General features: G+C 40.6%; 1 protein-coding gene across 1 annotated transcript; it reads left to right on the top strand.

Moving 5' to 3' along the window:
- Positions 1-1,721: 1,721 nt before the first annotated feature.
- On the top strand, positions 1,722-20,354 carry POMP (proteasome maturation protein). The gene is made up of 6 exons (XM_033236408.1): positions 1,722-1,899; positions 5,135-5,232; positions 6,069-6,129; positions 10,316-10,417; positions 14,524-14,617; positions 20,095-20,354. Exons 1-6 carry the CDS (start codon positions 1,897-1,899, stop codon positions 20,160-20,162), a joined length of 426 nt encoding a protein of 141 aa, XP_033092299.1. The 5' UTR covers positions 1,722-1,896; the 3' UTR covers positions 20,163-20,354.
- The last annotated feature ends 6,149 nt before the right edge of the window (positions 20,355-26,503 follow it).

Here is a 26,503-nt window from a genome sequence, read left to right as displayed (position 1 = left end):
AATTTTTTTTTTTTTTGTATCTTTAGTAGAGATGGGCTTTTGCCATGTTGGCCAGGCTGGTGTTGAACTCCTGACCTCAAGTGATTGGCCTGCCTCGGGCTCCCAAAGTGCTAGGATTACAGGCATGAGCCACTGCACCCGGCCCATGCTGCATTTTAAGAATCTGTTTACATGTCTATTTCCCCAGGAAAATACAAGCATCTCAGGTACAGGGAAATGCCCTTTTCTTCTTTATAGCTCCAGAATCTAGTATATTAAGCAAATGTTCAATACATACTCATTGAACTGTGAGCAATCAGCAAATATTAAAATGATTTTTAAAAAACGATTCACAGTTTTACTGTGAATTTCTCATTAGGTGGAACTGAAAGAAAAAAGATGCAAACGAAACACTCCAACTCAAATCTCAGGATTAATAACATGGTTATTTTGAAGGACCAGAAGACACCTAAAGGACAGCAGGGCAGAACACTTAACATCTGGAACTCCAAAGTTGTATGATCATGGCCGTGGATATACATAACATACATGGCCTTATAATTTCCCTCTCTCAAATCCTTCCATGGCTTTTTAAAGACAAAGCCTCACCCTTAATCTTGCCTACAAAGGCTGCATAAAAAACTTGTAGCTAGGTCCCATGATGCATGCCTGTAGTTCCAACTACTCAGGAGGCTGCAGCAGGATAATCGCTTGAGCCCAGGAGTTCAATGCAGGCCTGGGCAACACAGCTAAACCCTGTCATTATTTAAAACAAACAAACAAAAACAACAACAAAAACCACTTGCCTCCATCTACTTACAACCTCATCTCACGGTACTCTCCACTTTACTTTCTGAACTTTAGCCAGACTTAGGCCTTTTTTCCAGTACCGTTTTTGCACAAGCAGATCTGCACGTAATGTTGTTTTAAATACTCTACCACCCCAAACTAGTTCGCTGTTATCCTTTGACTATCAGTCCAAAGATTCCTTAAGGTGTCTCCATCCTGTGGTAGCAGACTATAAGTCTGTTTTATTACATTATATTTGAACAATACAGTATGAACAATACAGTATAGGGTTATGACCATGGATTCTAGACTCATAAATATGTCCTTAGGCATATTTATTTAACCCCTTCATGTCTCAGTTTCTTCACCTGTCAATTGTACTCGTAAGGTTATTGAAAAGATTAAAGGAGATAAAGGATGTAGGCACTTAGAATTGTGTTGATATGCAGTTCAAAGAGCCCAACACAAGTCGGTCATGATCACATTTACTAATTTGTAGAGTCTCTGTCATCCCCTCCCTCCCCTCCAGCCCCCGGAGTACCCGTGCTCCTCTAGCCCAGAGGCCATACCAGCCTGGTCCTTTTTTGTATTCCTAGCCTCAGCACAGGGTTCGGAACATACCAGAATAATATGTATTTAAAAAATGACAAAAGCCTTGTGTCCCAATTTTGCTTCATTAGCCGAACGATCTCAAGCAAATCACTCAAATCACCTGTGCCTCGTTTACCCTTTTGTGAAACGTAATAGCTATCTCAGCGAGGTTTTGTGTTAAATAAGGCGATGTACCTACAAAAGCACACTGCACATCTTAAAATGCCGTACAGACGGTAGATGTTTATTAATAAACCAGAGTCCCTGTCTTCCCTCCCCTCAGGCACGTCTCGTCCCGACCCCTCCCTCCTCCCAGCCCACACCCTTACTGCGCCCTTGGCCCTCAGTCCCTGGGGATTGCAAGCGTGGGAGACTCGGCCCCGCGCGGCTCCCTCCGGCGTCCCGCGCCCTCCTTCCTTCCTCGTCCGGACGGACGCACTTCCGGCGGATGTGGGGGGGCAGCCCTCGGAAACGGAAGTGAGCAGCGGGTCGACTGACGGTAACTGGGCAGAGAGGGTGTTCGCAGAGCTGCTGAAGATGGTGAGTGGGTACCCGGGCGGCCGGAGTTCCACGCGGGCTCGGGACCGTGGCTCGGCAGAAACAGGCAGTAGCCTCCCAACCCGTCCCCGGGTGGCGGCGGCGGCGGCAGCGTGGAGCTGAGGCCGGCCCTGGGGCGCCATAATCTGTCGAGTCACGGGGTTTGGGTGGGTCATGACTGTCGCCGGGACCTGGCTGCGGCACTGGTCTCACTAGCAGCGGTTCGGCTTCATCCTGCTCCTCTTAGCTCGGTTTGCGCCCTTCCAGCCCTTAGACCCCAGCAGGCCCAGACCTCGTCCCCTTACTTGCCGCAGAAGTGGAAAAGGCAGCCGCGAAAGTGCAACGTTCTGTGGGGTGGCGCCGCCGACCCTTTCCTTGAGGGGTAACCTCTGAGAACCAAGAGTCCTCAGACTCCTCATCTCCCCCAGTCCCCGCCCTGTAACTGCCTGGTAACCGACCCACAACTGTAAGTCGCATTTGTGTAACGCAGCTTTGCTCTACAAACTTTTTTGAGAGCTTGTAGTGTGCTAGGTGTTAGAGGGGAAAAAACCAGACAGTTGCTATTCTCCGTTTGTCAGTATTGTTAGTACATCTCCTCCCTCCCTCTCCTCCCCACCACTTTCTCTTTCTTTTTAACTTAGAAGTTGTAATATTTGAGAAGAATACTGAGTCACCATTGCCACAGACTCTGATATCGGTACTGCTGGTAGGCCATCCATCCAAATCTAGAAAGTTTCTGTTGGTAAATACTGCTAATCATTGTTTAAAAAGTTTTATAGGCACTCTCAAATATAACTAATAGTTAGGTTTTCGTAGATTTGCCTTTCTCGGCTCCTTCCTTTATTAGAAACAGTGAGTACTAATCCTGATATTTTACAGAAGGAAATTGGAAAAAATGACGATAATCTAGAAGTCAGAATTCACCTTTTCTTTGTGCATTGAAACCTTTTGTCACTTTACAATAAAGCAGTCCAGAAGGAGGAGAATGTTCATATAGGGAAGTAATAGAAGATACATTTGAAAAACAACAATCACACAGCTCTGCCGAAGGTCCCCAACCTGTGGTGGTTCAGCAATCTTCTGACTTTATGATGGTGTGAAATCCATACACAGTCAGTAGAGGCCATATTTGAGTACCCATGCAGCCATTCTGTTTTTCACTTTCAGTACAGTATTCAATAAATTACGTGAAATAACCCAATACTTTTTAATAAAGTAGGCTTTGTGTTAGATGATTTTGGCCAACTGTAGGCTAGTGTAAGTGTTCTGAGCACGTTTAAGGTAGGCTAGGCTAAAGCCTGATATTTAGTAGGTTGGGTGTGTTAAATGTGTTTTTGACTTTTGATATTTTCAACTTAAGATGGGTTTATTGGGAATTAACCCCATCATAAATCAAGGAGCATATGTAGTCCTGGTGGGAGTTCAGCTCCTTGGTGCAGATGAGTAAACAAGGCCAGAGAGGTTGGTGCTTTGCTGGCAGTCACAAAGTAGGTTAGTGACAGTCCACACTAGAGTCCAGATTCTTTTCCTCGTCCACCATGGCTTCTTGTATGTAGGGGAGTTAGAACCAATTATGCAGGTTCTTTAGGTCCAGGCTAAGGAGTCTGAACTTTGTACTTCACACATTAATGAACCAACAAAGATTTTATAGCAGTTTTGTTGGAGGAGGTTTCGTGCTTGAGGAAAACCTTGTATGCAGAACTGGAAAATGGGTGAGTCTAAAGGCAGCAAGACCCAGTAGAATGCTGTTGAAGTTATCCTTGCGTGATAGGCTAGGCAAGAGTGGTGTAATGAAGAAACTCTGAAAAGGATAAAACACCTGACCAAATCAGATATACAAACGAATTAAGAAATAGTTCAAAGGTGACTTCTCACAATATTTTCTCCTAGAATGATATAAAATTTGATACTAAACTACCTGTAGCTGCTTTACATTTTTCTGCAGAATTGCAGGGATATTGGACTTGAGCAACAAGTGATTTCAAGTTAGCATCTTGGGCCATGCATGGCGGCTGACACCTGTAATTCCAGCACTTTGTGGGATGCTGAGGCAGGAAGATCACTTAAGCACAGGAGTTCAAGACTAGCCTGGCCAGCATAGTTGAGACCTTATCTCCACAAAAAAAATTAAAAAATTAGCCAGGCGTGGTGTTGCACACTTGTAGTCCCAGCTACTTGAGAGGCTGAGGCAGGAGGATTGCTTGAGCCGGGGAAGTCTAGGCTGCAGTTAGCCATGATTGCTTGACTGTATTCCATCCTGGATGACAGAGCAAGACCCTATCTGAAAAAGTAAATAAATAAATGAAGTTAGCATCTCGTGCTTTGTCTGTTGTAACACAATGTTTTCTTTGCTTGTTTAATGTATCTTCATAAGATGAAGCCCTGGGAGGTAGGCATGTATCTTCAGTATCTAGTGGAGTACCAGACACATAATAGACGGCTAAGAAATATCTGGTGATTGTGCATTTCACAGTAGGGTAGGGTAATAATGCACCATACCAAATGCACTGTCTTTTTTGTTTTGTTTTATACTATCCTGGTTAGATACACATCGTTTTTATAGGTAGTGCCATCTTCATATAGAAACCACACATTTTCTGAAATTCCCTTTTTTTCCCAGCTTCTCTGACTACTTTTGTTTAGCCATCCTGTCTGTTAATCCCATTTCTTTGTTGTTCTTTCTTGTCCTCAAGGAATAGTATTCCTGAGGATGCTATCCTCAACTTTTTTATTCTGTGTTAAACACTCTAACCTAAGGGAGAGGTTTTTCTAGTGGAAACAAATTCAGTCATGCCATAACCTTTCAGAGGCTGTCGGTTTCGGAATAAAACCCATATTTCTTTGCATGTAAGACATTTCACTTTTGTATTTCATCAGCCTGTACTTCTGCCTCACTGGAAACATACATTTAGCCAGTCATCTCAAACTGCCTGAAGCTTGTTCATTTATATTTTCATGGCTTTATTCATGTTATTTTTTCCTGGAATGCCTTTCAAACTGACAGCAGTCAGAGATCACCTCGGGAATCCTTCCCACTCTTCCATTGGTTATTTCATTGTACCATGTGTGTCTCTGTCATATCATAATGTTTAAGGTTTGCTGTAATTGTCTAGTCTGAGGACTCTTTGAGGGACTCTTATTTTTCTGTCTCCTGCTTAAATAATATTTTTGACATAGCTGCTTAGGTGTGTGTTTAAATTTTTTTTCTATTCAATAATGTTTTTTATTTGTGTTGTAGAATGCCAGGGGACTTGGATCTGAGCTAAAGGACAGTATTCCAGTTACTGAACTTTCAGCAAGTGGACCTTTTGAAAGTCATGATCTTCTTCGGAAAGGGTATATGGGGGAATTAAGACTTTGATTTTGTTATGTTTCTGTGAATTATTTTTCACAATATTCTTTATTTTGATAGGCTATACATGTGTATTTAGTTGGCAGATGGCAAGTAATATACCTTACATGGGGTGCAGAGGGGAAGAGGCTTAGATATTTCCTGTAGTGGAAGAAATATCTCATCAAAGTAGTAGGTTCTCAACATAGGGCATCCTCCTAGACAGTGGTGCCCATTAGCATGATTTCGTAGGATTTTTTTAATGTATTTTTTTACTACTGATGATAACTTAGCCATTTGCCTTCTTGTCTTAACTGTTGGAGTAATTCGCTTTTCTTTGGGAGGTGCTAGAACATAGCAGAGAGAGATTAAACTCTGCATTCAGTCGGCCTGTGTTTGGATCCTGACTCTGCTATTTACTAGACGTGTGCCTTTGGACAAATCACATAATTAATGTCTCGGTGTCCTTATAGATAAAATAGGCCTAATAATAGTCTATTATCTTACTTTGAGGAATAAACATACATTCATTAAATTTCTAGATGTAGCACCAGATTTTGGCAGGTTTTCCCTAGTGATTGAAGTCTTGACCACCAATGTCTATAATGGATACATTCTTAAATTATCATGTAGTACTTTTTTTTCTCCTTTTGGTGTATGGATCTATGAATTTTTAGCACATTTATCAATTCATATGACTGTCACTACAGTCAAGATACAGAACAGTTTTGTTACCCCAAAAAACTCTCTCATGCCATCCCTTTATAGATAGGATTTTGAGCTGTGGGTATTGAGTGATATTTAATCTCCTTTAAATTTTTTTTTTTTAATTTCCTTTCAGTTTTTCTTGTGTGAAAAATGAACTTTTGCCTAGTCATCCTCTTGAATTATCAGAAAAAAATGTAAGTATATTATTGTGTCCTTATTTTTCTCTTCCAATAGATAAATACTTTTAGTAATATTGGTTTCATTTTATTAAAACAGTTTTGGTACTGAGGATTTGCCCATGAAGAATATGAGGCCTTATTTTCAAACCCCTTGTAGGATAGACTTAAAAATTATACTGCTCCTCTAAAGCTCCCTTTCTATGCATCCTTCCCTGCCTTTTTAATGTATATCTCCAAAGGGTGATCCACTTCTCCATTCCTCTCACAGGAGTTTTCTCTTTTAATAATGCTGTTTCTTTTATATTTTTTCCTGCCGTTTTTGCTGTTGACTTCCAAGTTTGTATCTCTAGTTTTGACCTCTTTCTCAAGTCCTGCATCTCCGAGTTACTGTAGGACACAGCCACTAGGCACAGTAGGTACTTCGATGAATATGACGTAATCCCCATCCTTAAATAACTTAAAATTTAATGAGGAAGACAAGCAGTGGGTAGGAGAAGACTTCGTAAAATGCTAGAGAAGACCAAGGATGGGACAGCCACCTGTGCTTAGGGCTTTTTTGGAAGGCGTTATAGAAGAGGAGGGACTTTTGAAGAGTTTTAGATCAGAAAGTTTACTCCTAAAGAGAAGATAGCATGTATACATGTCCAAAACACAACTTAATGGATTCTTAAATAAACATTTAGAGGAAGAAGAAAAAAGTTTCTGACTACTTGGGGAAGATGGTGCAGTCATTAGGTAACAGAAAACTGGTCTGTATTTTTTGTTTGTTTGTTTCTTTTACGTTCTAATAAGAGGATAGATCTTCCTATAAGAAAGAGTAGAACAAAATGTAATTATGAAATTGAAGTTCAAATTAGATGAGAAAAATAAAAAAGTTCCTAGTCAATTTAAGTGAATTCAGGTTTCAGGTACAGAAGTTGACAACCCAGAGTATACTTAAAAGTATGTAAGTATGATTAAAAAGCACAGTTGATCATCTTTGAGAACTAATGGGAGAAATGATAATTGCTTGTAGATGGATACATATTCCACTTTTGTATGAAGGATCTTACTGAAAAATAAGATTGTCTGTGATAACACTGATCCCTGAAACCGTTTCTTACGTGGACTGTTGAGTGAGCTGTGAGCATTTAATAAAGTTTAAGCAGTGATCATCAGCATCTGAATGAACTCAGCAAATTAATTTTAGTTTACTCTTTTACTAAATTGCCAAATGGGTCAGTCAAGGGATCAAATTACCTGACAAGGGATAAGGTTGAGGATTATATGGTGGATTATGAACCAAGTGAAAGTAATGTAGGGTAAACTATATGAGGTTGATAACTACCCAGAGAACAGTGATTAAGAAGTAGTCAATTTGGAGGGAATATTTCGATAGGACTTTTTGGCCTCTGTCTACATCTTAGGTACTCAGATGGGCACATAGGAGGGATAAGTATTTTTCAAGGACTTATGGGCAACCAAAGAAAGAATGTATATCAAGTTTTTGGAAAAAAGGTTGAGAAGGATAGTTCATTCTGGTGAATAATTGAAATATATCATGATGATAAAATAGACCAAAGTCTAGACCAAAATTTAAGGAAAACATTTATAGAGGTGAGTGTGAAGTTCTGCATTTGGATTCGAAAAATGAATTCTACACCTTTGGGCAGGGTAAAGTGACTTGCTGTGTAAAACTTGACTATTTTAATTGGCTGTATACTCAGTATAAGCCAGTAGATTACATTAGTTACTAAAAAGAAAGGTTAATGCAGTCTTGGGCTTTCTTTTTTTTTTTTGAGATGGAGTCTCGCTCTGTCACCCAAGCTGGAGTGCAGTGGCCAGATCTCAGCTCACTGCAAGCTCCGCCTCCCGGGTTCACGCCATTCTCCTGCCTCAGCCTCCCGAGTAGCTGGGACTACAGGCGCCCGCCACCTCGCCTGGCTAGTTTTTTGTATTTTTTTTTTTAGTAGAGACGGGGTTTCACCGTGTTAGCCAGGATGGTCTCGATCTCCTGACCTTGTGATCCGCCTTGGGCTTTCTTAATAAGATGGGGCTCAAATCAAGGGAGATTATTTTATTTTCCTGTGTATTAATCTGGCTATTAGATTTGGAATATTGGTTTAGTTCTAAGCAATACATGTTAAGAGAAACTGACAAATCTGAGTGAGACTGGCCGGAACTGGGAAGAATCTAGAAACTTCAGAGATCTTTTTGAGACTTGACTTATATCTACTGTGTCTCTTCTTTAATCATTTAGGTAGCTAATGGCAGTCTGACTCTTTATGTGACACTTACTATTATAAATCCTTTAGCATGGATTGTGTAGTTGAACTATTTGGGCATTCCACTTTGCTAAGTAAACTTGGGGCATATTGCTTGATTTTCTTTAAGCCTTAGTCTTCTCATCTGGAGTTAGTATTACAATAGCCCATCCTTGGCATATTGCTGGCCTCTAGTAGCTCTGCATGATTGGGAGCTTGAGTGGTGATAGTAAGGGAAGATGACCATCATCATTTGCACCAGTGGTTCTCAACTAGGGGAGGATCGTCCTCCTGCCCTCTACGAGGGAACAGCTGGCAAAGTCTGAGGACATTTTAGGTTGTCACAAGTGGTGCGGTGGGGGTGGGGAGATGTAATACTGGCATCTATTGGGTAGAGGTCAGGGATGCTGCCAAACATCCTACAGTGCCCAGGACAGCCCGCCACAGTGAAGTATTATCTGGCCCAAGAAATCAGTAGTGTGGAGGGTTGAGAAGCCCTGATCTATACATAATGTCTTCCAAACTGGATTATAGTCTTCTCCAAGGCAGACTGTTCAATTTTGTTGCGTTGTGTGTTGCCACAGAGCCTAATTTTGCACACGGTTGCTAACTTACATGTTGATTGATAATTATAGTATTAATATCACATTACAAGATGGCTATATTCATCAAAATTTACATACATTGAATTTTGAATTTTTATACATAAAATTACATTTACTGCTGGGTGTGGTGGGATGTGCCTGTAGTCCCAGCTGCGTGGGAGGCTGAGGCAGAGGATTGCTTGGGCCTGGTAATTCCAGGCTGTAGTGCTCTAGGATCGTGCCTGTGAATAGCTACTGTGCTCCAGCCACATAGCAAGACCCGTCTCTTAAAATAAAATTGTATTACGAGGATAGACCAATATTTAAAGCAAACCCTTCACTTAGAACTTCAGATCATATACCCATAATAAAATACTGTAGGTTTTCCCTAAGGACCATCTGTCAAAATTTGCTATGTCAAGCTAAAGTAATTAAAAAGCATTTTGATAGTCACCTTACTTTCAAACTTCATAGTCATATCCCAAGTAGGTGCTAATCTCTCAATAGATTTTTGATTTAAAATACCTTTTTATTCCTATTAGAAGACAGTGTTATCAAGAGAGTAGCATATAATAAAAAATAATGACAAGAAGTGACTTTACCTCATTATAATCACCTTAGCTCAGATAAATCTTTGTAACAGTCTGTTTGCATGTCACATTCACTATCCTTAGGAGCCATTTTTGGAAACTGTTTTAGAATCCATGAGTCAAGTTGATTCATTTTGCCTGAAATACATTAAGTTATGGTCAAAATTCCCTAAATGTAATATCAGTACTTAGTAAAAGTATGATTCCAGGAAAAAAAATTACTGACTTTTACCCAATACAAATTGAATAAACTTTTGAGAGATGTTTGTTTTTCCCCGAGGCAAATGCCAAAAATAAGTGGAGTTTATAGTTTAATTAACAGGATGATTTAGTGGTTGGATTATTGATTTTGCTGAATTCTTTTAAATATATACCTTCACACTTAGAAGTTAACTATTTTTGTCAGTGCATGTGACATTTTCTGGATCTCAAATTATGCCTTTGCTAGTTTTGCAGTACTTTTAATCAAAAGCACTAAAATATGATTATGTATTGTAAATCTACTCTTGAAATAGGAGACACATTCCTTAATTTATTACGTTTATAAATTTGGAATTTTGGTAGTAATTTTACACTTGTAAAAGTACACCTGCATGCTAAATAAAATATAGACATATGTAGTCTAAACTTTATCAGAAAAAATTACTAAAAATACTTAGTTTTTATTACAGGTATGGATATTAAAATTCTTCATCTAACTATTGTGTTATATATATGCCACTTGCTAATTGTTTTGAAAGCAGAGTATTGAGTGTAATGTTTAAAATTACATTGTCTTTTGTAGTTCCAGCTCAACCAAGATAAAATGAATTTTTCCACACTGAGAAACATTCAGGGTCTATTCGCTCCACTAAAATTACAGATGGAATTCAAGGCAGTGCAGCAGGTGAGTTGATGGATCTCTGTTACATATGTGTCGATATCAGTCATGAGGACTCTTCTGTTTTCATAACAGCTATTTATACCTTATCTACCTTACAACCTATTCTACTTCCCTCTCCCTTTTTAGGATATGATTTCTGCTTCATAGAGGGAAAAAAGAAGTCATTAAATGGAAAACTTCAAATTACAGGCTTGGTGTCTGAAAACTAACTGCATCTGCTTTCATGTTTTTCTGTTTTTTTGTTTTTTTTTTTTTTTTAAGGGATTACATTGAATTTGAGATCCCTCTAAGAATATCCAAGTGGAGGTGTCAAGTGTACAATTTGTATGTAGTTGGATATACCTGTTGCTAAGGAATCCGTACTTGGAAAATATCCTTCCAATTTTTTAAGAACTGCCCTTCTACCTGTGCTTTGGATAATATCCTGTTACATTACTTCAGGAAAATTCCTTTATCAGTGATCCTTTCTAAAGCTGGTATCTTCAACCTCTCTCTGCTTGCCCTGTCTCAGCAGTAGTATTTTAACCTCTATTGTCTTTTAAAACAAAAAAAAATTGTATCAATTTCAAATTCCTTTATAGTAACTTGTCTCTCATTGAGTGTGTTTTTGCTTCTTGAAAAGTCTACATTTGTTTTCTGTACTTCTTTCCCTCCTATTTATTTAACCCACTATTTCTGTCTCCCATGACACCAGTGAAGCTGCTCCTGAACAATGTGGACATTTTTACCTTCACTTTACTTGATATCCCTGTAGTATTTGACACTAATAATGGCTTCTTCCTCTTTCCCTTGGCTTTTACTTTTTTACTTTGTATTTAGTTTTTTGAGACGGTCTCATTCTGTTATCCAGGCTGGAGTGCAGTGGTATGATCATAGCTCACTGCAGCCTCGAACTCCTGGACTCAAGCAATCCTCTTGCCTCAGTCTCCTGAGTAGCAGGGACTACAGTCACGTGCCACCTTGCCTGGCTAGTTTTTAACATTATTATCATTATTTGTAGAAACAGGCTCTTGCTACGTTGCATAGGCTGGTCTTAAACTCCTGGCCTTGCTGGGCGCGGTGGCTCAAGCCTGTAATCCTAGCACTTTGGGAGGCCGAGAGAGGCGGATCACGAGGTCAGGAGATCGAGACCATCCTGGCTAACACGGTGAAACCCCGTCTCCACTAAAAAATACAAAAAACTAGCCGGGCGAGGTGGCGGGCGCCTATAGTCCCAGCTACTCGGGAGGCTGAGGCAGGAGAATGGCGTAAACCCGGGAGGCGGAGCTTGCAGTGAGCTGAGATCCGGCCACTGCACTCCAGCCTGGGCGACAGAGCGAGACTCCGTCTCAAAAAAAAAAAAAAAACTCCTGGCCTCAAGCTATCCTCCCACCTCCTTGGCTTTTAGAATACCACACTTTCCTGATGTCCTTCTTTCTGAATCCTTATTCTCAGGTGTCTCTGTGTAGATTCCATTTGTTTTGTCTGTTTCCCAAAATGCCAGTTTTGTTAGTGCCCCATCTCTAGTCCTTTCCTCACCCTCTTTCCTACTTGTGGCTTTAGTTATCAATTATATGTTGATGATTCCAACTGGACCTGGTGCCTCAAGCCTGTGATCCCAGCACTTTGGGAGGCCAAGGTGGGTGGACCGCTCGAGCTCAGGCCTTCGAGACCAGCCTGGGCAACATGGCGAAACCCCATCTCTACAAAAAAAAAAAAAAATAGAACAAATGTGCCAGCCTTGGTGGTGCACACCTATAGTCCCAGCTACTCAGGCGGCTGAGGTGGGAGGATCATTTGAGCCCGGGAGTTGGAGGCTGCAGTGAGCTGAGATCGTGCCACTGCACTCCAGCCTGGGTGACAGAGTGAGACTCCATCTCAAAACATAAAATATGTTGATGACCCCAAAGTTACAATTTTCATGAGCTATAAGCCTATAAACTTTTCCAATTGGAAGTCCCACAGGCATCTCCAGTTTTACATGAACAAGTACAGAATAACTCATAATCCCCCACATACTCCTTATCCCATATGAATAGGTTCTGCCGAAGGCAGAAATTGGATAATTAGTCTTGGTTATGTCACCTAGCACCCATCCTAACCTCCTCCCCTGCTCCCCGAAATCATTCATTCAGTTTATTACTTGCTCTCCCCATCATTGCTACTACGTTCGTTCTTGCCCCTGCCAGACTTCATCTGGATTACTGCAGCACTCATCCCGGCTGCCCCCCAATCCTTGTTAACACTCTAGTCAGAATAATCTTTGTAAAACACAGATTTGATTATGTCACTCTCCTCACTTGACCCTCAAAATAAAAATAAAACCCAACGCCTTCGTGTAGCTCTGTCTGTGAATTGGCTTCTTGCTTCCCACCACACTTCATATCCTCTTAAACTACTTGCAGTTTCCTAATTCATTAGGTTCTTTCACTGTTAGGCATTTGCACACATTTCTCCTACTGGTGTGGATTCCTTTCTCTGACCTAGCTAAATTGTCTTTTTCAATAAATTCTGTTGGCCATGGGGGATGGCTGGCTCATGCCTGTAATCCCAGCACTTTGGGAGGCCGAGGCAGGGTGGATCACCTGAGGTCAAGAGTTTGAGACCAGCCTGACCAACATGTTGAAACCTCTGACCAACATGTTGAAACCCCATCTCTACTAAAAATACAAAAATCAGCTGGGCGTGGTGGCACACAACCGTAATCCCAGCTACTCGGGAGGCTGAAGCAGGAGAATTGCTTGAACCCAGGAGGGAGGTTGCAGTGAGCCAGAATCACACCATTGCACTCCAGCCTGGGCGACAAGAGCAAAACTCCATCTCCAAAAGAAAAAGTAATAAGATAAATTCTGCTAATGCCATCAATTGTATTTGGCTAAGTCATTCTGGAAGCTACTCGTTTTCCAAAGATAAAGCTCTTAAAAAGCATGGTTTTAAGTCAGAGCGACCTAAGGCTGAATCTTGGCTTATCCATCTACTAGTCTTAAGAACTTGAGTAAGCTGGAGAACTTTCTGAACTTCAGATTTTTTAATTTAATGCGAAATAAGGAGAACAGTAAGAGTAGCATAGGATTATTCTGAAGGTTAAATGAAATTACGTTTGGCACAAAATTGTTAGCTTCCCTTTTTATTTTCCTCTTACTCAGATTTCAACTACAGATTGCTCAAATTTTGGACTTAAGTTTTTAATACGATTTGATCTAAATATCTTTACCCAGAGTTCTTTTTTTTTTTATCTCTATACTTTTGCAGTTTTGGGTTGTCAAGATGTGTAACAGCTGCCTGCTCCTCCCTGCTTTTGATGCATTCTTAGGACTGTACCTCTGATCTAACTATGAGACCCCTTGCTGTCTGGTTTAATTTACAGGTTCCTATTTTTGTTTCTTCCTCTTCCTCCTCTTTCCTCCCACTTCCTTTTTTTTTTTTCTTTTTGTAGGTTTGACAATCTAGAGAAATTTTTCCACACTATAAAGATTTTAAATATCTCTATAGGACATTAGTAATTGAAAATAATATATTTAGTCTGGATACATTTTGTGGAGGGGGGGAGAAATGTGAGAAACTGCCCTCTTAGGTTCTAAAGGTGTGATTATTTTTAAAATGCTAATATCATTTAGTCAAAGACCACCTATTTTGGTAGTCTTTGGCAATATCTAAAATTATCTGCATTAGCTGGTTTGGTGACATGGACGTGTAATCCCAGTTTTAGTGGGAGGATCACTAGAGCCCAGGAGTTTGAGACCAGCCTAGGCAACCTATTGAGTTGGACTTTTCTTCAGAAATTTGATCATCCCACATATATCAGGAATGAGGCGTGATGTTAAGCTCTGGGATTTTGCATTTCATCACATGGTATGTGCTGTAGTTTTCCTGAGTAGAAGCAAAGCCTCAAAATACATGCACACCAGGTAGGATTATTAAGTGTTAATAAAAAGTATCATTTCAGTGTCTTTACAACTTAGTTTGTGTCTAAAATATGAACTAGTGTTTTTTTCTCCTTGTTAAATTGATCTTTTATTTGGTTTTGTGAAATTTCAAACAAAGAAAAAAGAACATGAAATTAGACTATATATTCTGTCATTTTCCCCTAAGTTTTTTCTAATCTTGTCCCTTCATGCTTTTCCCCAAAGGTTCAGCGTCTTCCATTTCTTTCAAGCTCAAATCTTTCATTGGATATTTTGAGGGGTAATGATGAGACTATTGGATTTGAGGATATTCTTAATGGTAAGTGTCATTCAGCACCTTTTTATGGAGCCGTTGTAATTTAAAAGGCAAACAACTGCAAAAAGAATAGGCAAAATTCTTGTCCTCATGGAACTTAGAGCTGATTGGGTTAACTTGTGTTTTTTCATTGCATTAAGATAAAATCTAATGGTAGTAACTATTCTTCAACTGTTTTTGAAAGTGAAGATTTGCTGGGTGCAGTGGTTCACACGTAATCCCAGCACTCCAGCACCTTGGGAGGCCGGGGTAGGCTGATCACCTAAGGTCAGGTGTTTGAGACCAGCCTGGCCAACATGGTGAAACCCTTCTCTACTAAAAATATAAAAATTAGCCGGGCATGGTGGCAGGCACCTGTAATCCCAGATACTTGGGAGGCTGAGGTTGCAGTGAACCGCGATCGTGTCATGCACTCCAGCCTGGGTGACAGAGCAAGACTCCGTCTTTTTTTTTTTTTTTCTTTTTTTTTTGAGACGGAGTCTCACTCTGTCGCCCAGGCTGGAGTGCAGTGGCCAGATCTCAGCTCACTGCAAGCTCCACCTCCCAGGTTCCCGCCATTCTCCTGCCTCAGCCTCCCGAGTAGCTGGGATTACAGGTGCCCGCCACCTCGCCCGGCTAGTTTTTTGTATTTTTAGTAGAGACGGGGTTTCACCGTGTTAGCCAGGATGGTCTCGATCTCCTGACCTCGTGATCTGCCCGTCTTGGCCTCTCAAAGTGCTGGGATTACAGGTGTGAGCCACTGCACCTGGCCAAATCTGTTATTTTAAATAAAATTCTCTGAATAATTGTAAGTGAATTTAAGTAAGAACAATACATGCAGCATCCTCTATTTTTTCTGGTCCTGAGGAAGATAAATAAATACAATCCTGTCCAATGCTACCTCTGCTCACTATGCCCCAACAGTGCAGGAGAAACAAAAATATCCAACAGGATTAAGTTTTATTAGTTTTGCTTGGCTGCTGATGTCCGGTAAGGAAATGCTGTGGACATAACAGAAGTCTAGCGAGCCTCCTTTGAGAATCTTCCCTGAGGGAGCATTTTTCATGCAGGAAAAGCTGGGATTCTTAAGCTTTTACATTGAACTTAGACCTTATTTAAAACTACTAAGGTGATATAGTTCAAGTCTTTAGTTATAAAAGCATTCATTTAAAAATCTGCTTCTGTAATTCTGTTTAAAGAAGGGGAGAGGGACTTAGGAACATTTAGCTAGTCAGTCAAATATTATGTGTCAGGCACTGGGCTAGGCTCTGAATATACAACTGTGAACAAAACAAATATCTGTGCTTTCAAATGGAGATAAACACATTAACACAAATATACGATTTGATAATTCTAGGAAGACAAAGGATGTTTTTGGGTTGGGAGGGAACATATCTCTGGGAATATAACACATAAGTTGATTCCTGAAAGAAACGTGAAATCATTGACCTAGAAGTAGAGGGAGAATATTTCAGACAGAAGAGATCAGTATGTGCAGGGTCTGTAACCTGAGAACAGCTGAAGAACTCTGAACAGTTTGAGATCTTACTCTACTTTCAAGCTAATTGTTAACCTGCCATGAATTCACGAATGCTAGCAGAAGACAAGAGACTCCTAAAGGACATTTTCTTACTTGTAGCAATAGCGTAGCCAGAGTATCAGCATTTCTTTTGGTTCCCTTAGCCCCACTTCCTATGGGGCAGCTAAGAAGAGGGTAAGGTGATGCCTTGTACATTGAGTGTGTTATGTTAGAGGAAAGGAACTCCAAGTTCAGGCCACCTCAGCCTTATAACTGGCAGTCACCCTGCCTGTCCTGTGCTGCTTTGTCTTCTGAGGCTGAAACGGCTTTGGAAAGATAGCCTAGAACAAAGGCAGTTTAGTGTGTCTGCTCCCAGCTTGCAGAATGGAGAGACCAACAGAGAACTGTCTCTCAGCACTTTAAGAAGGCCCATATAGCTGACGTGTTTTGAGTAAAGTAGAGAATAGAATAAGGTTGAGATAAAAAGCTAAGCAAGGAACAGATGAACCAGGGCCTACAGACCACGAAAAGAAGTTTAGAATTTCTTCAGAATGCAACAGAAGGCCATTGAGCAGTTTTAAGTAAGGATGTAATGTGATGGAATTACATGTTTAAAAAGGTCACTAGCGGCCGGGCGCGGTGGCTCACGCCTGTAATCTCAACACTTTGGGAGGCTGAGGTGAGCGGATCACGAGGTCAGGAGATCTAGACCATCCTGGCGAACACAGTGAAACCCCGTCTCTACTAAAAATACAAAAAAATTAGCTGGGTGTGGTGGCAGGCGCCTGTAGTCCCAGCTACTTGGGAGGCTGAGGCAGGAGAATGGCGTGAACCCAGAAGGCGGTGGAGCTTGCAGTGAGCAGAGATCACGCCACTGCCCTCCAGCCTGGGCGACAGAGCAAGACTCTGTCTCAAAAAAAAAAAGATCACTAGCTGGTCGGGTGTGGTGGCTCACATCCATAATCCTAGCACTTTGGGAGGCAGAGGTGGGAGGATCAGTTTAGCTGAGGAGTTTGAGACCAGCCTGGGTAAGATGAGACCCTGTCTCTACAAAAGTGTTTTTAAAAATTAATTGGGCATAGTAGTGTGTGGCTGTAGTCCCAGGTACTCAGGAGGCTGAGGCAGGAGGATCACTTGAGCCCAGGAATTTGAGGCCGCAGTGAGCAGTGATCATACCAGTGTACTCTAGCCTGGGCGACAGAGTGAGACCCTGTCTCAAAAAAATAAAAAAATAAGCCACTTGCTATCTTGTGGCTTATTTTAAAATTAAAATTAAAAATAAGCCACTTGCTATCTTGCTATTTTAAAATTCATTCCTTGTGTCTCTTTAAGGTAGCTATTAGGAAAAATCACCTGTTTAGGTAGATTTTTTTTTTTTTTTTTTTGAGACAGTCTTCCTCTGTCGCCCAGGCTGGAGTGCAGTGGCGCAATCTCGACTCACTGCAACTTCCAGCCTCCCGGGTTCAAGCGATTCTCCTGCCTCAGCCTCCCAAGTAGCTGGGATTACAGGTGCCCACCACCACGCCCGCCTAATTTTGTGTTTTAGTAGAGTCAGGGTTTCACCATCTTGGTCAGGCTGGTGTCAAACTCCTGACCTCCAGTAGTCCACCCGCCTCAGCCTCCCAAAGTGCTGGGATTACAGGCACCCAGCACGTGAGCCACCACGCCCGGCCAGGTAGAGGATTTTTATCACAGTGAGACCACTGTATTTGGGGTAGTTTTTTGCTTGTGGGAACTGTGACTGCATAATATATGGATAACTTAGGGCTTCACCTTAGGGACCTGAATTAGCTGTTCCTTTCTGCTTCAAATAGTTTACCCTCATTTTTCAGATCCCAACCTAAGTATTACTTTTTCAGAGAGTCAGTCCTCCATTAACTACTGTTAGTCTATTTTTGCATTGCTATAAAGAAATACCTGAAGCTGGTATTTCTTTGGCTTATGGTTCCTCAGGCTGTACAGGAAGCATAGTGCTGCTGTCTGCTTCTGGTAAGGGCCTCAGGAAGCTTACAATCGTGGCAGAAGACAAAGGGGGAGCCAGTGAATTATATGGCAAGAAGGAACAAGAGAGTGAGAGGGGGCTGCCACACAGCTTTAAACAACCAGAACTTGTGTGAACTCAGAACAAGAACTCACTTATCCAGGGGGGTGGAGCTAAACCATTCATGAGGTATTCAACCCCATGATCCAGTTACCTCTCTCCAGGGCCTACCTTCAACACTGGGAATCACATTTCAACGTGAGATTTGGAGGGGACAAACATCCAAACCATATCAACTACCTAATCTAAAGTAGTCCCTGCTCTGTCACCCTACCTTATATTAATTCTTTGCATAACACTTATCTGATATTTTTCTTATTTATTATTTGTCCAACTTAAATACACATGTCAGGAGAGCTGGAGATTTTTTCTTGTTAACTGTTGTGTTCCCAGTACCTGATAGGGTGCTTGATCCATAGTTAAAGGTCTTGTTGACCACATTCTTACCACCTTTGACATAAAACAGTGTTAAGTCTGTAATCAGAGAGTAGCTTGTTAATCTAAATACTGTGTAAAGACTATAACAGTATTGGAGATGATGACATTTTTGCCTGCTTATCAGCGAAGTACTTAGGCAAGTTAATCCTGTACATTTTACAAGATTAGGAAGGACATATAAGGACACTAGTAAAATCAAAAATGTACTTTTTCTTAATGCTGGAAGGGAACTTTCATGTACTCTAATCCCCTAACTGGAATATGAGTAAATGGAAGCTCACAGAGGCTCAGTCCTCACTCAGAGTCTCATGGCAAGCTCTTGGTACAACAGGTGCAAAACCCGTCTCCCACCAGTGCCTTGCTTACATCATGTGCTGTCTTTTGGTGCAAGTGATTTATTTAATAAATGCACTTTATTAAAGAAGCTTTAAAAAGCATGGTGTGGAAGAAAGTTTAGTTACATAAATGAGTATATTCTTTGTGCAAAAATTTGAAATAGTCCATTGAAACTTAGATTTTCTGTAATGACCCTCAATCCCATTTTTCTTGTTCCCTAATTTCCTGCTGTTTTAGTTTGGTTTAGTCTGTCCTTCCAGACTGTTCTACGTGTCTTTCTACAAATACTAACATATATAGTAAAAAAATAGTTGGCATTGCCTTTTTTTTTAAGTTGAGGTTTTGAGTGCCTTTTATATACACAGCAATTTATTAATCTCCAGTCTCTTAGGAGGTCCAGTGAGGAAACATCCACATTGGTTTCACTGAACTGTTTGTTCCTCTCGGTAGCCATCATTATTATGTGCAGGGTTATTCATTCTTACTAAGTGATTTTATGATTTAGTTCATTAGGTTTTTATTCTGTTTCTAATCCTATGTTGAGGAGTAGAGGACAAAGAAAAAGGCTCTGTCTTTAGGAAGCTTACTCTTGTTAATAATTTTAAAAGTTCTTTTAGGTGTATAAACATGGTTAAAATAAGACTTTGGTCTGACTCATCTGTAAACATAAAAGGGACGATTTTTAAAGGTTTTCTTTCTTAAGAATTCTTACTTACATTTGTGTGTATACAACAGGTCAGAAGACAATACAGATAAAACGTTTTTGTGAATTAAGAGATTGTTTCCAGTCATGTGGGAAGCCACTAGAAAACTTAAGAACTTTGAAAAAAGAAAACTTTGTCAATCTTTTTTCTTTTTAAATCTACTATTTTGAGATATTATTGGCATACAATAGAGTACACCTGTTTTTAAGTGAACAGTTCTGTGAGTTTTAATCAACGTACAGCCGGGTCTCCTAAATAAAGGAGTAAAATGTTTTCATTGCCTCACAAAGTTCTCTTGGTCCCTTTGCAGTCAGTCACCCCACTCCAGCCCCAGGCAATCACTGGTTTGTTTTCTATAACTTTAGGTTAGTTTTGACTGTTCTGGATTCTCGTGTAAGCGGAATCATTGAATTTCTCTCTTTTTTGAGAGTCTTTTAAAATGTTTGTTTTTGTTTGCTTTCAGATCCATCACAAAGTGAAGTCATGGGAGAGCCACACTTGATGGTGGAATATAAACTCGGTTTACTGTAATAGTGTGCTGTTCATGGAAACTGAGGGCTGCATCTTGTTTATAGTCGTCTTTGTACTGTAATTTGATGTACTCAATATTAAAAGTACTGACACCTGAGAATTTCTGCTCAAGTAGTATCAGTGATCATTTAAAATTTGGGAGCATCTTTGGTTTACAGCCATGTGACAATTAAAAGCACTAAAGGGGGATCATATTAAAGCTCTTAAATTATATTAAAACAATAGCCTTTGTCTTTAAAAAAAAATGTTGCTCATGAATATTATAAAGTGATCTACAGGTTTCAGTTCAACCTGTTTTCTAAGTTTTCTGTAAACTTAGTTTGAATAAGCATTTGAGTCCGTAAACTTTGTAGTAGCATCTTTCAGAATAAACATTTTTAATTGATTTCAGTGGCAACTCTTCAAATTGAGTACAATATGAGATACATCAGTATCGTCCATTAACACTCATAAGAATAATATTTACTGTATCAGTGCTGTTTTAGGGTTATAGCTATTCTTTGATTCAGGGTTGAAAAGTAGAAGTTCCAAGGTTTTGATTTTGGTCTGCTCTTTAAGTGAAGAATTAAAGCAACCGGTAGATGTAGGTTAAACTTTTACTTCATAGACTTATTATGTAATTAATGTATTACCAAGCAACACTGTTAAAGAAAAGTAAACTCATTTTTTCTTGTTGTTAATTTATATATTACAACATACCATAAGATATTCTGTATGAAATTGGTATATACAAATTTACATTTTTAGAACATTAGTGAATGAGTCATCTTTTACAATTAAAAGTATATTTTGATTATCAATTTCTTGGGAGCATCTTTGATTAGATAAATTACTGATTTGAAACATTTGGCAATGTCTAGAGACATTTTTGGAGTCACAACTTTGGGGGTGGGCTGCTACTGGCATCTAGTGGGTAGAAGCCAGGAATACAGCTAAAGATCCTACAATGCACGGAACATCAGCACAATTTATGGTCTTGTAACTAGTTGAAGACACTAAAGGGAAATGAATTTAAAACTCACAATTTATATTTGTACAGTAGCATTCTATGTCTTTAAAAAACTTATGAACATTCTAAAACCATCTACATACAGAGTTTGCACTCTGCAACCAAGATCATTTGGTTCAAAATGTCAGTAGTTGTTAAAGGGGACAAACCTTGAGAAAAGTCAAGTACACTTAAATTTTTTTTTGAGAGAAGGTCTCACTGTCACCCAGGCTGGAGTACAGTGGCGAGATCATGGCTCACTGCAGCTGAGACTGACCAGGCTCAAGCAATTCTCCCATTTCAGCCTCCCAAGTAGCTGGGAGTACAGGGGTGTACCTCCACGCCTGGCTAATTTTTTATTTTTTTGTGGAGATGGAGTCTCGCTATATATTGCCCAGACAGGTTTTGAACTCCTGGCCTCTAGTGATCCTCCTGCCTCGGCCTCCCCAAAGTGCCAGGATGACAGGCATGAGCCATTGGTCAATTACACATTTTTAAAATAGGTATCTTGCTCTTGACTATTAAGTTTAGAATCGTCTTTGCTAACACAGTGTTCTCCAACCCACTTTATACTTAATAAGCAAATGTAGAAATAATAAAGATTCACTAATTGCTTCTACGTATATTCTCTTTAATAATAAGGAAGTTGGAGATTTCTTCTGTACCTTAAACCTAGGAATAATAGCCGCCCTTCCTGACCAGTAGAGGGTACTGTGTTTAAGAGTGTAGTGTAAATGGAAAATGTGAGGCTTTAATATAGAACTTGGTAGTCATGAATAACACTTTGTCTTTTTGCCTCCTCTCTCCTCTTTTAACCTTCTTTGTGTTTATATCAGTGGCCCTCACCCCGGATGCTTCGAGGAATCAGCTGGGAATCTTTTGAAGAAATTTTCGTGTCAGGATTTTAATCTCATAAGTTCCAGTAGGACTAGTCTGAGGTGGATCCCAGAAAGTATATTTTTTGAAAGTGCTCCATGTTGAGAAGCTTTTATATGCTTTATTCCCTTTCTCTGCTTGCTCTGCCTTTGTGTTAGTGACAATTGCGAATTGCAACTCCCAGGTTGTGACCTGTGCTTCTGACCGACTGCTTGTAAATTGGGGTTCCCACTGTCCCTCTTCTTGGGTTCCATAATTTGCTAGGGCAGCTCAGGGGAACACTTTACTTACATTTATCCTTTCATTATAAAAGGTACTGCAAGGGCTACAGATGAACAACCAGATGGAAGTGATGCATAGGGCAAGGTAAGGGGGAAGGTGCTAGGAGCTTCTGTGCCCTCTCCTGGCACACCACCCTCCAGACACCTCCACGTGTTTACCAACCTGAACATTCAGGGGTTTTGATGGAAGCCTCATCTTGTGGGTATGATCAATTCTGAACTTATTCTCCAATCCCTCTCCCCTTCCTAGACGATGAGGTTGCAGTTCCAAGTGAGGCTGCAGATTCCAAGCTGCTAGTCATGATATCACAGTCCTTGGTTAAAATTGATTAATACTAAGATAAAAGAAACATACCTAATGGGAGTACAATCTGATTTTATATTAAGCCTTTAATATATATGAGAACAAGGGAGTTGGCGGGTATTACCATCTGGAAGTGTTGGGGATTTGCTATATAATGAACACTGGGAGTCTCGCACTGTCACCAGGCTGGAGTGCAGTGGCGTGATCTCGGCTCACTCAACCTCTGCGTCCCGGGTTCAAGCGCTTCTCCTGCCTCAGCCTCCTGAGTAGCTGGGATTACAGGCACACACCACCACGCCCGGCTAGTTTTTGTATTTTTAGTACAGATGGGGTTTCACCATGTTGGTTAGGCTAGTCTCGAACTCCTGACCTTGTGATCCGCCCGCCTCTGCCTTCCAAAGTGCTGGGATTACAGGTGTGAACCACTGTGCCCAGCCAACTTTAAAAACTTTTAAAGATGAAAAATTAAGTTTTGAAAGCTTAGGGTTTGCTTTCAGATTTGAAGTTACTTCTGGAGCCAGTAGACCTGCTTTGTCAGCTGTACTTTGCTTTCCGCTGCTTTTCAGTGTCTTGGCTTAATGGAGACAGGAAGAAGCTATATTGTTCAGCACTGTGAGAAAATAGAGGTCACGGAGGATATAGCTTTGGGTCAGTGGAGGATCAGGTAGAATTCTGCTTTGACTTTTGCCACACTTTTGGAGAGATGAATTGATTTTAACTCAAGGCTTTTGTATTTTTAAAATTTCAAAGTTAAGAGAAAATCTGGAAGAACAATACCAAAAAAAAAAATACAAAATGAGCTGGGCATGGTGGCACACTGTAGTCCCAGCTACTTGGTGAGGCCGAGGCTAGAGAATTGTTTGAACCTGGAGCAGGCTAAGAAAGCAACCAGGAAGCAAAACAGCAGAGGGAGGCAGAGGTTGCAGTGAGCCTAGATTACGCCACTGCACTTCAGCCTGGGCAACAAGAGTGAAACTCCGCCTCAAAAAAAAAAAAAAGAAAATTTAAGAGAAGATGGAGGAAACTGATAAGGCACAAGGAGTGGTGCACATTTGTTCTTCTTAAACTTTTTACTATGGAAAATTTTCAATATCCAGAAGTAGATAGAAAAATACAACATAATCCCATGTCCCCATCATCTGTCTTCAATAATGATCATGTTTCATCTATATTTTGCACCCATTGTTCCCCTCAATATTGCCTTAAAAGAAATTCCCCACATCTCATGTGTAAATATTTCAGTTTATAACACTAGCATAACCATAAAACTATTAACAGCAATTCCCGACAAATACCCATCGTTCACATTTCTAATGGTCCAATAAGTGTCATATATAAATTGTGCCAATTGTCCAAATATATGGGTTCCACCACCATCTCATTTTTCTTTTTCTTGCTGGTTGTTGGAAAAACCAAACTGGTTGCTCTATAGTTTCCCACAGTCTAGATTTCACTGTCTGCCTGTTTGTGATATAGTTTAACATGTTGTTTTCTTTCCTTAGTATTGCCTATCAACTGCTAGTTGAATCTATTAGCTTGATGAGGTTCAGGTTCATTATTTTTGAAATAGTCACTTCACCAGTGGTGTATTCTTCCACAAAAAGACACCTAAGGCGTAACCATCGCCCATTTTGTGACAGTGGTGGCCATTGACACACAATACATAGATTTATTTATTAAGGCTTGCAAAATGATGATTCTACATGTCATTTTTTCTTTTTTCTTTTTTTTTTTAGCCAGAATACTGTCTTAAAGAGAATCTTCCTGTTATGTACAATCTGGTTACCCAGGGGTAGAGTTAATATAGGAAAGGCAGAGGGAATAAACTTAATTCTGTTATTTCTAGCAATTTTCAAAATAGCAAAAATTATAATTATACAGTAATATTTATATAATTAAAATTGCATTATGTAGTAATAAAACATGGGTTATTCTGTAACCAATTCGTTTTTTTTGTTGTGTCATGAAGGTGCATATTGTTTAATCAATGTTTTTGTTTTGTATGCTTGTTTTTCACAAAGATAAAAAGGGCACGAAACAACTTACCATTTTTGGGACTGGCTTAAGAAGCCCTCTCTTGCCTTAATACAACAAAAACTGCACACCTCCAGGGTTTAGTTTTGGGGAAAACATAGGTAAGGTCAGCATCCAGATTCCATTACCCTCTATTTCACCTTCTCCTTTGTAGAACTCATTTGTCTTCTTTTGGCTGTCTGGCATTCACCCTTACTTCCCAGCAAGATTAACACCTAATTCTTTAGAGGAATCACCTTTCTTCCTTGTGTGTGGTCTTGAGGAGAGAGCGCATGCCCCCTTCTCGAATTCTAAGAGGGCGCTCTCTCTTCCTTGTCTGCTTCAGGGGCCTACAGAGGGCAGGCACGGGACCCACGTCAGCCAGTTAAACTTCTCTCCTGGGACTGGGGCCCCTGAGCAAGGACATGGGGAGGACAGTGAGGTGCTACATCACCAGCAACAGCTGCTCTCATGCCGCGTCATCATTGCTGTAGGTGCTGCTTCTTTGTGAGTGCTGGTTTGCTTCCTGGTTGCTTTCTTGGCCTGCTCCTCAGCTTTCTACTGAATCGGTGAGTCTGTTATCATTAAGTCAAGCCTTTTGTGCTTAAGATAAAAGTACATTCTGTTGCTAGCAATCACAGTCTCTGAATGAGTAATTGACCTCAGACAGTTTGTGTTATGGGCAGAAGCCTCCAGCATTTTGGCACGAGGGACCAGTTCCACGGAAGACAGTTTTTCCACTGACCTGAGAGTGAGGGGAAAGGTTCTGTGATGAAACTGTTCCTCCTCAGATCATCATTAGGAGATCCTCATAAGGAGCGTGCAACCTAGATCCCTTGCAAGTGCAGTTCACAGTAGGGTTCACGGTCCTATGAGACTCTAATGCTGCCATTGGTCTGACAGGAGGCGGAGCTCTGCCGTAATGCTCACCAGCTGCTCACCTCCTGCTGTGCCACGCAGTTCCTAACAGGCCACAGAACAGTAGCGGTCCGCATCCCAGGAGTTGGGGACCCCCGTTACAGGGAACAAGTCTCCAGAGAAATGTGGGAATTGGAAACTAGTTACCTGACTGAGAGGTTAGGCAGTGAATCTAGGTAGGAAATCTAGCTGTCTCTGGCAGGCAATTGTAAAATAGCTATCCTATCTGGTCACAAAATCACAGACCCATTTTATAGCAAGGTTCTGAACAATCAGAACACCAAAAAGTCAGGGTTCTGGGATGGCTACTTCTAACAACACTGAAAAGTTTAAAGCAAGTGAGTAACAAGCTCCAACCCCCAAACCAACCTACAGCAGCCTAAAGGATCTCATTTCCTGCAGCTATAATACTCCAAAAATCAAGATCTCAGCCTCCAGAATCAGCACAGCAGTCGAAGCCGCGACCCCACCAGATCTACTGTATGAAAATTGGAGTATTCATTAGAACCAGTAGTATCCTGATAATGGAATTAAGTGGGAATATGACTGAGGAAGCAGTTTCCTCACCTCAGGGAGTCAGTTTATCAGAGAAAAGCAGTTCCCCTCTTGCTAACTCCCTCTGTTTCCAAACCCATAGCTAGTGTTGAGTCCAGCATGCCCCCCTGGAGGCCAAATCCAAAGAAAGCTAACATGATAGAATCTGTGGACTTTGCCAATTTCTATCTATAAGAAATTCAGGGCATGGTCATCTTAGCACTTTGAGAGGTCAAGGCTGGAGGATCACTTGAGGCCAGGAGTTTGAGACGAGCCTGGGCAACCTATTGAGACCCTATCTATAAAAAAAGTTTCTTTTTTTTTTTTTAGATTTTAATAATGTGGGGGGTACAAGTGGTTTTTGGATGCACGGATGAGTTCTTCAGTGGCGAATTCTGAGATTTTACTGCACCCAGCACCCGAGCAG

This window comes from Trachypithecus francoisi, unplaced genomic scaffold (assembly GCF_009764315.1).
Source record: "Trachypithecus francoisi isolate TF-2019V2 unplaced genomic scaffold, Tfra_2.0 Contig01461, whole genome shotgun sequence".
NCBI classification, from domain to species: Eukaryota; Metazoa; Chordata; class Mammalia; order Primates; family Cercopithecidae; genus Trachypithecus; species Trachypithecus francoisi.
This window is presented reverse-complemented; position numbering and strand designations above follow the sequence as displayed.

Coding starts and splice junctions, on each gene's coding strand:
- POMP (XM_033236408.1), top strand. Junction 5,233..6,068: donor CATGATCTTCTTCGGAAAGG/GTATATGGGGGA, acceptor ATTTCCTTTCAG/TTTTTCTTGTGTGAAAAATG. Junction 14,618..20,094: donor ATTTGAGGATATTCTTAATG/GTAAGTGTCATT, acceptor GTTTGCTTTCAG/ATCCATCACAAAGTGAAGTC.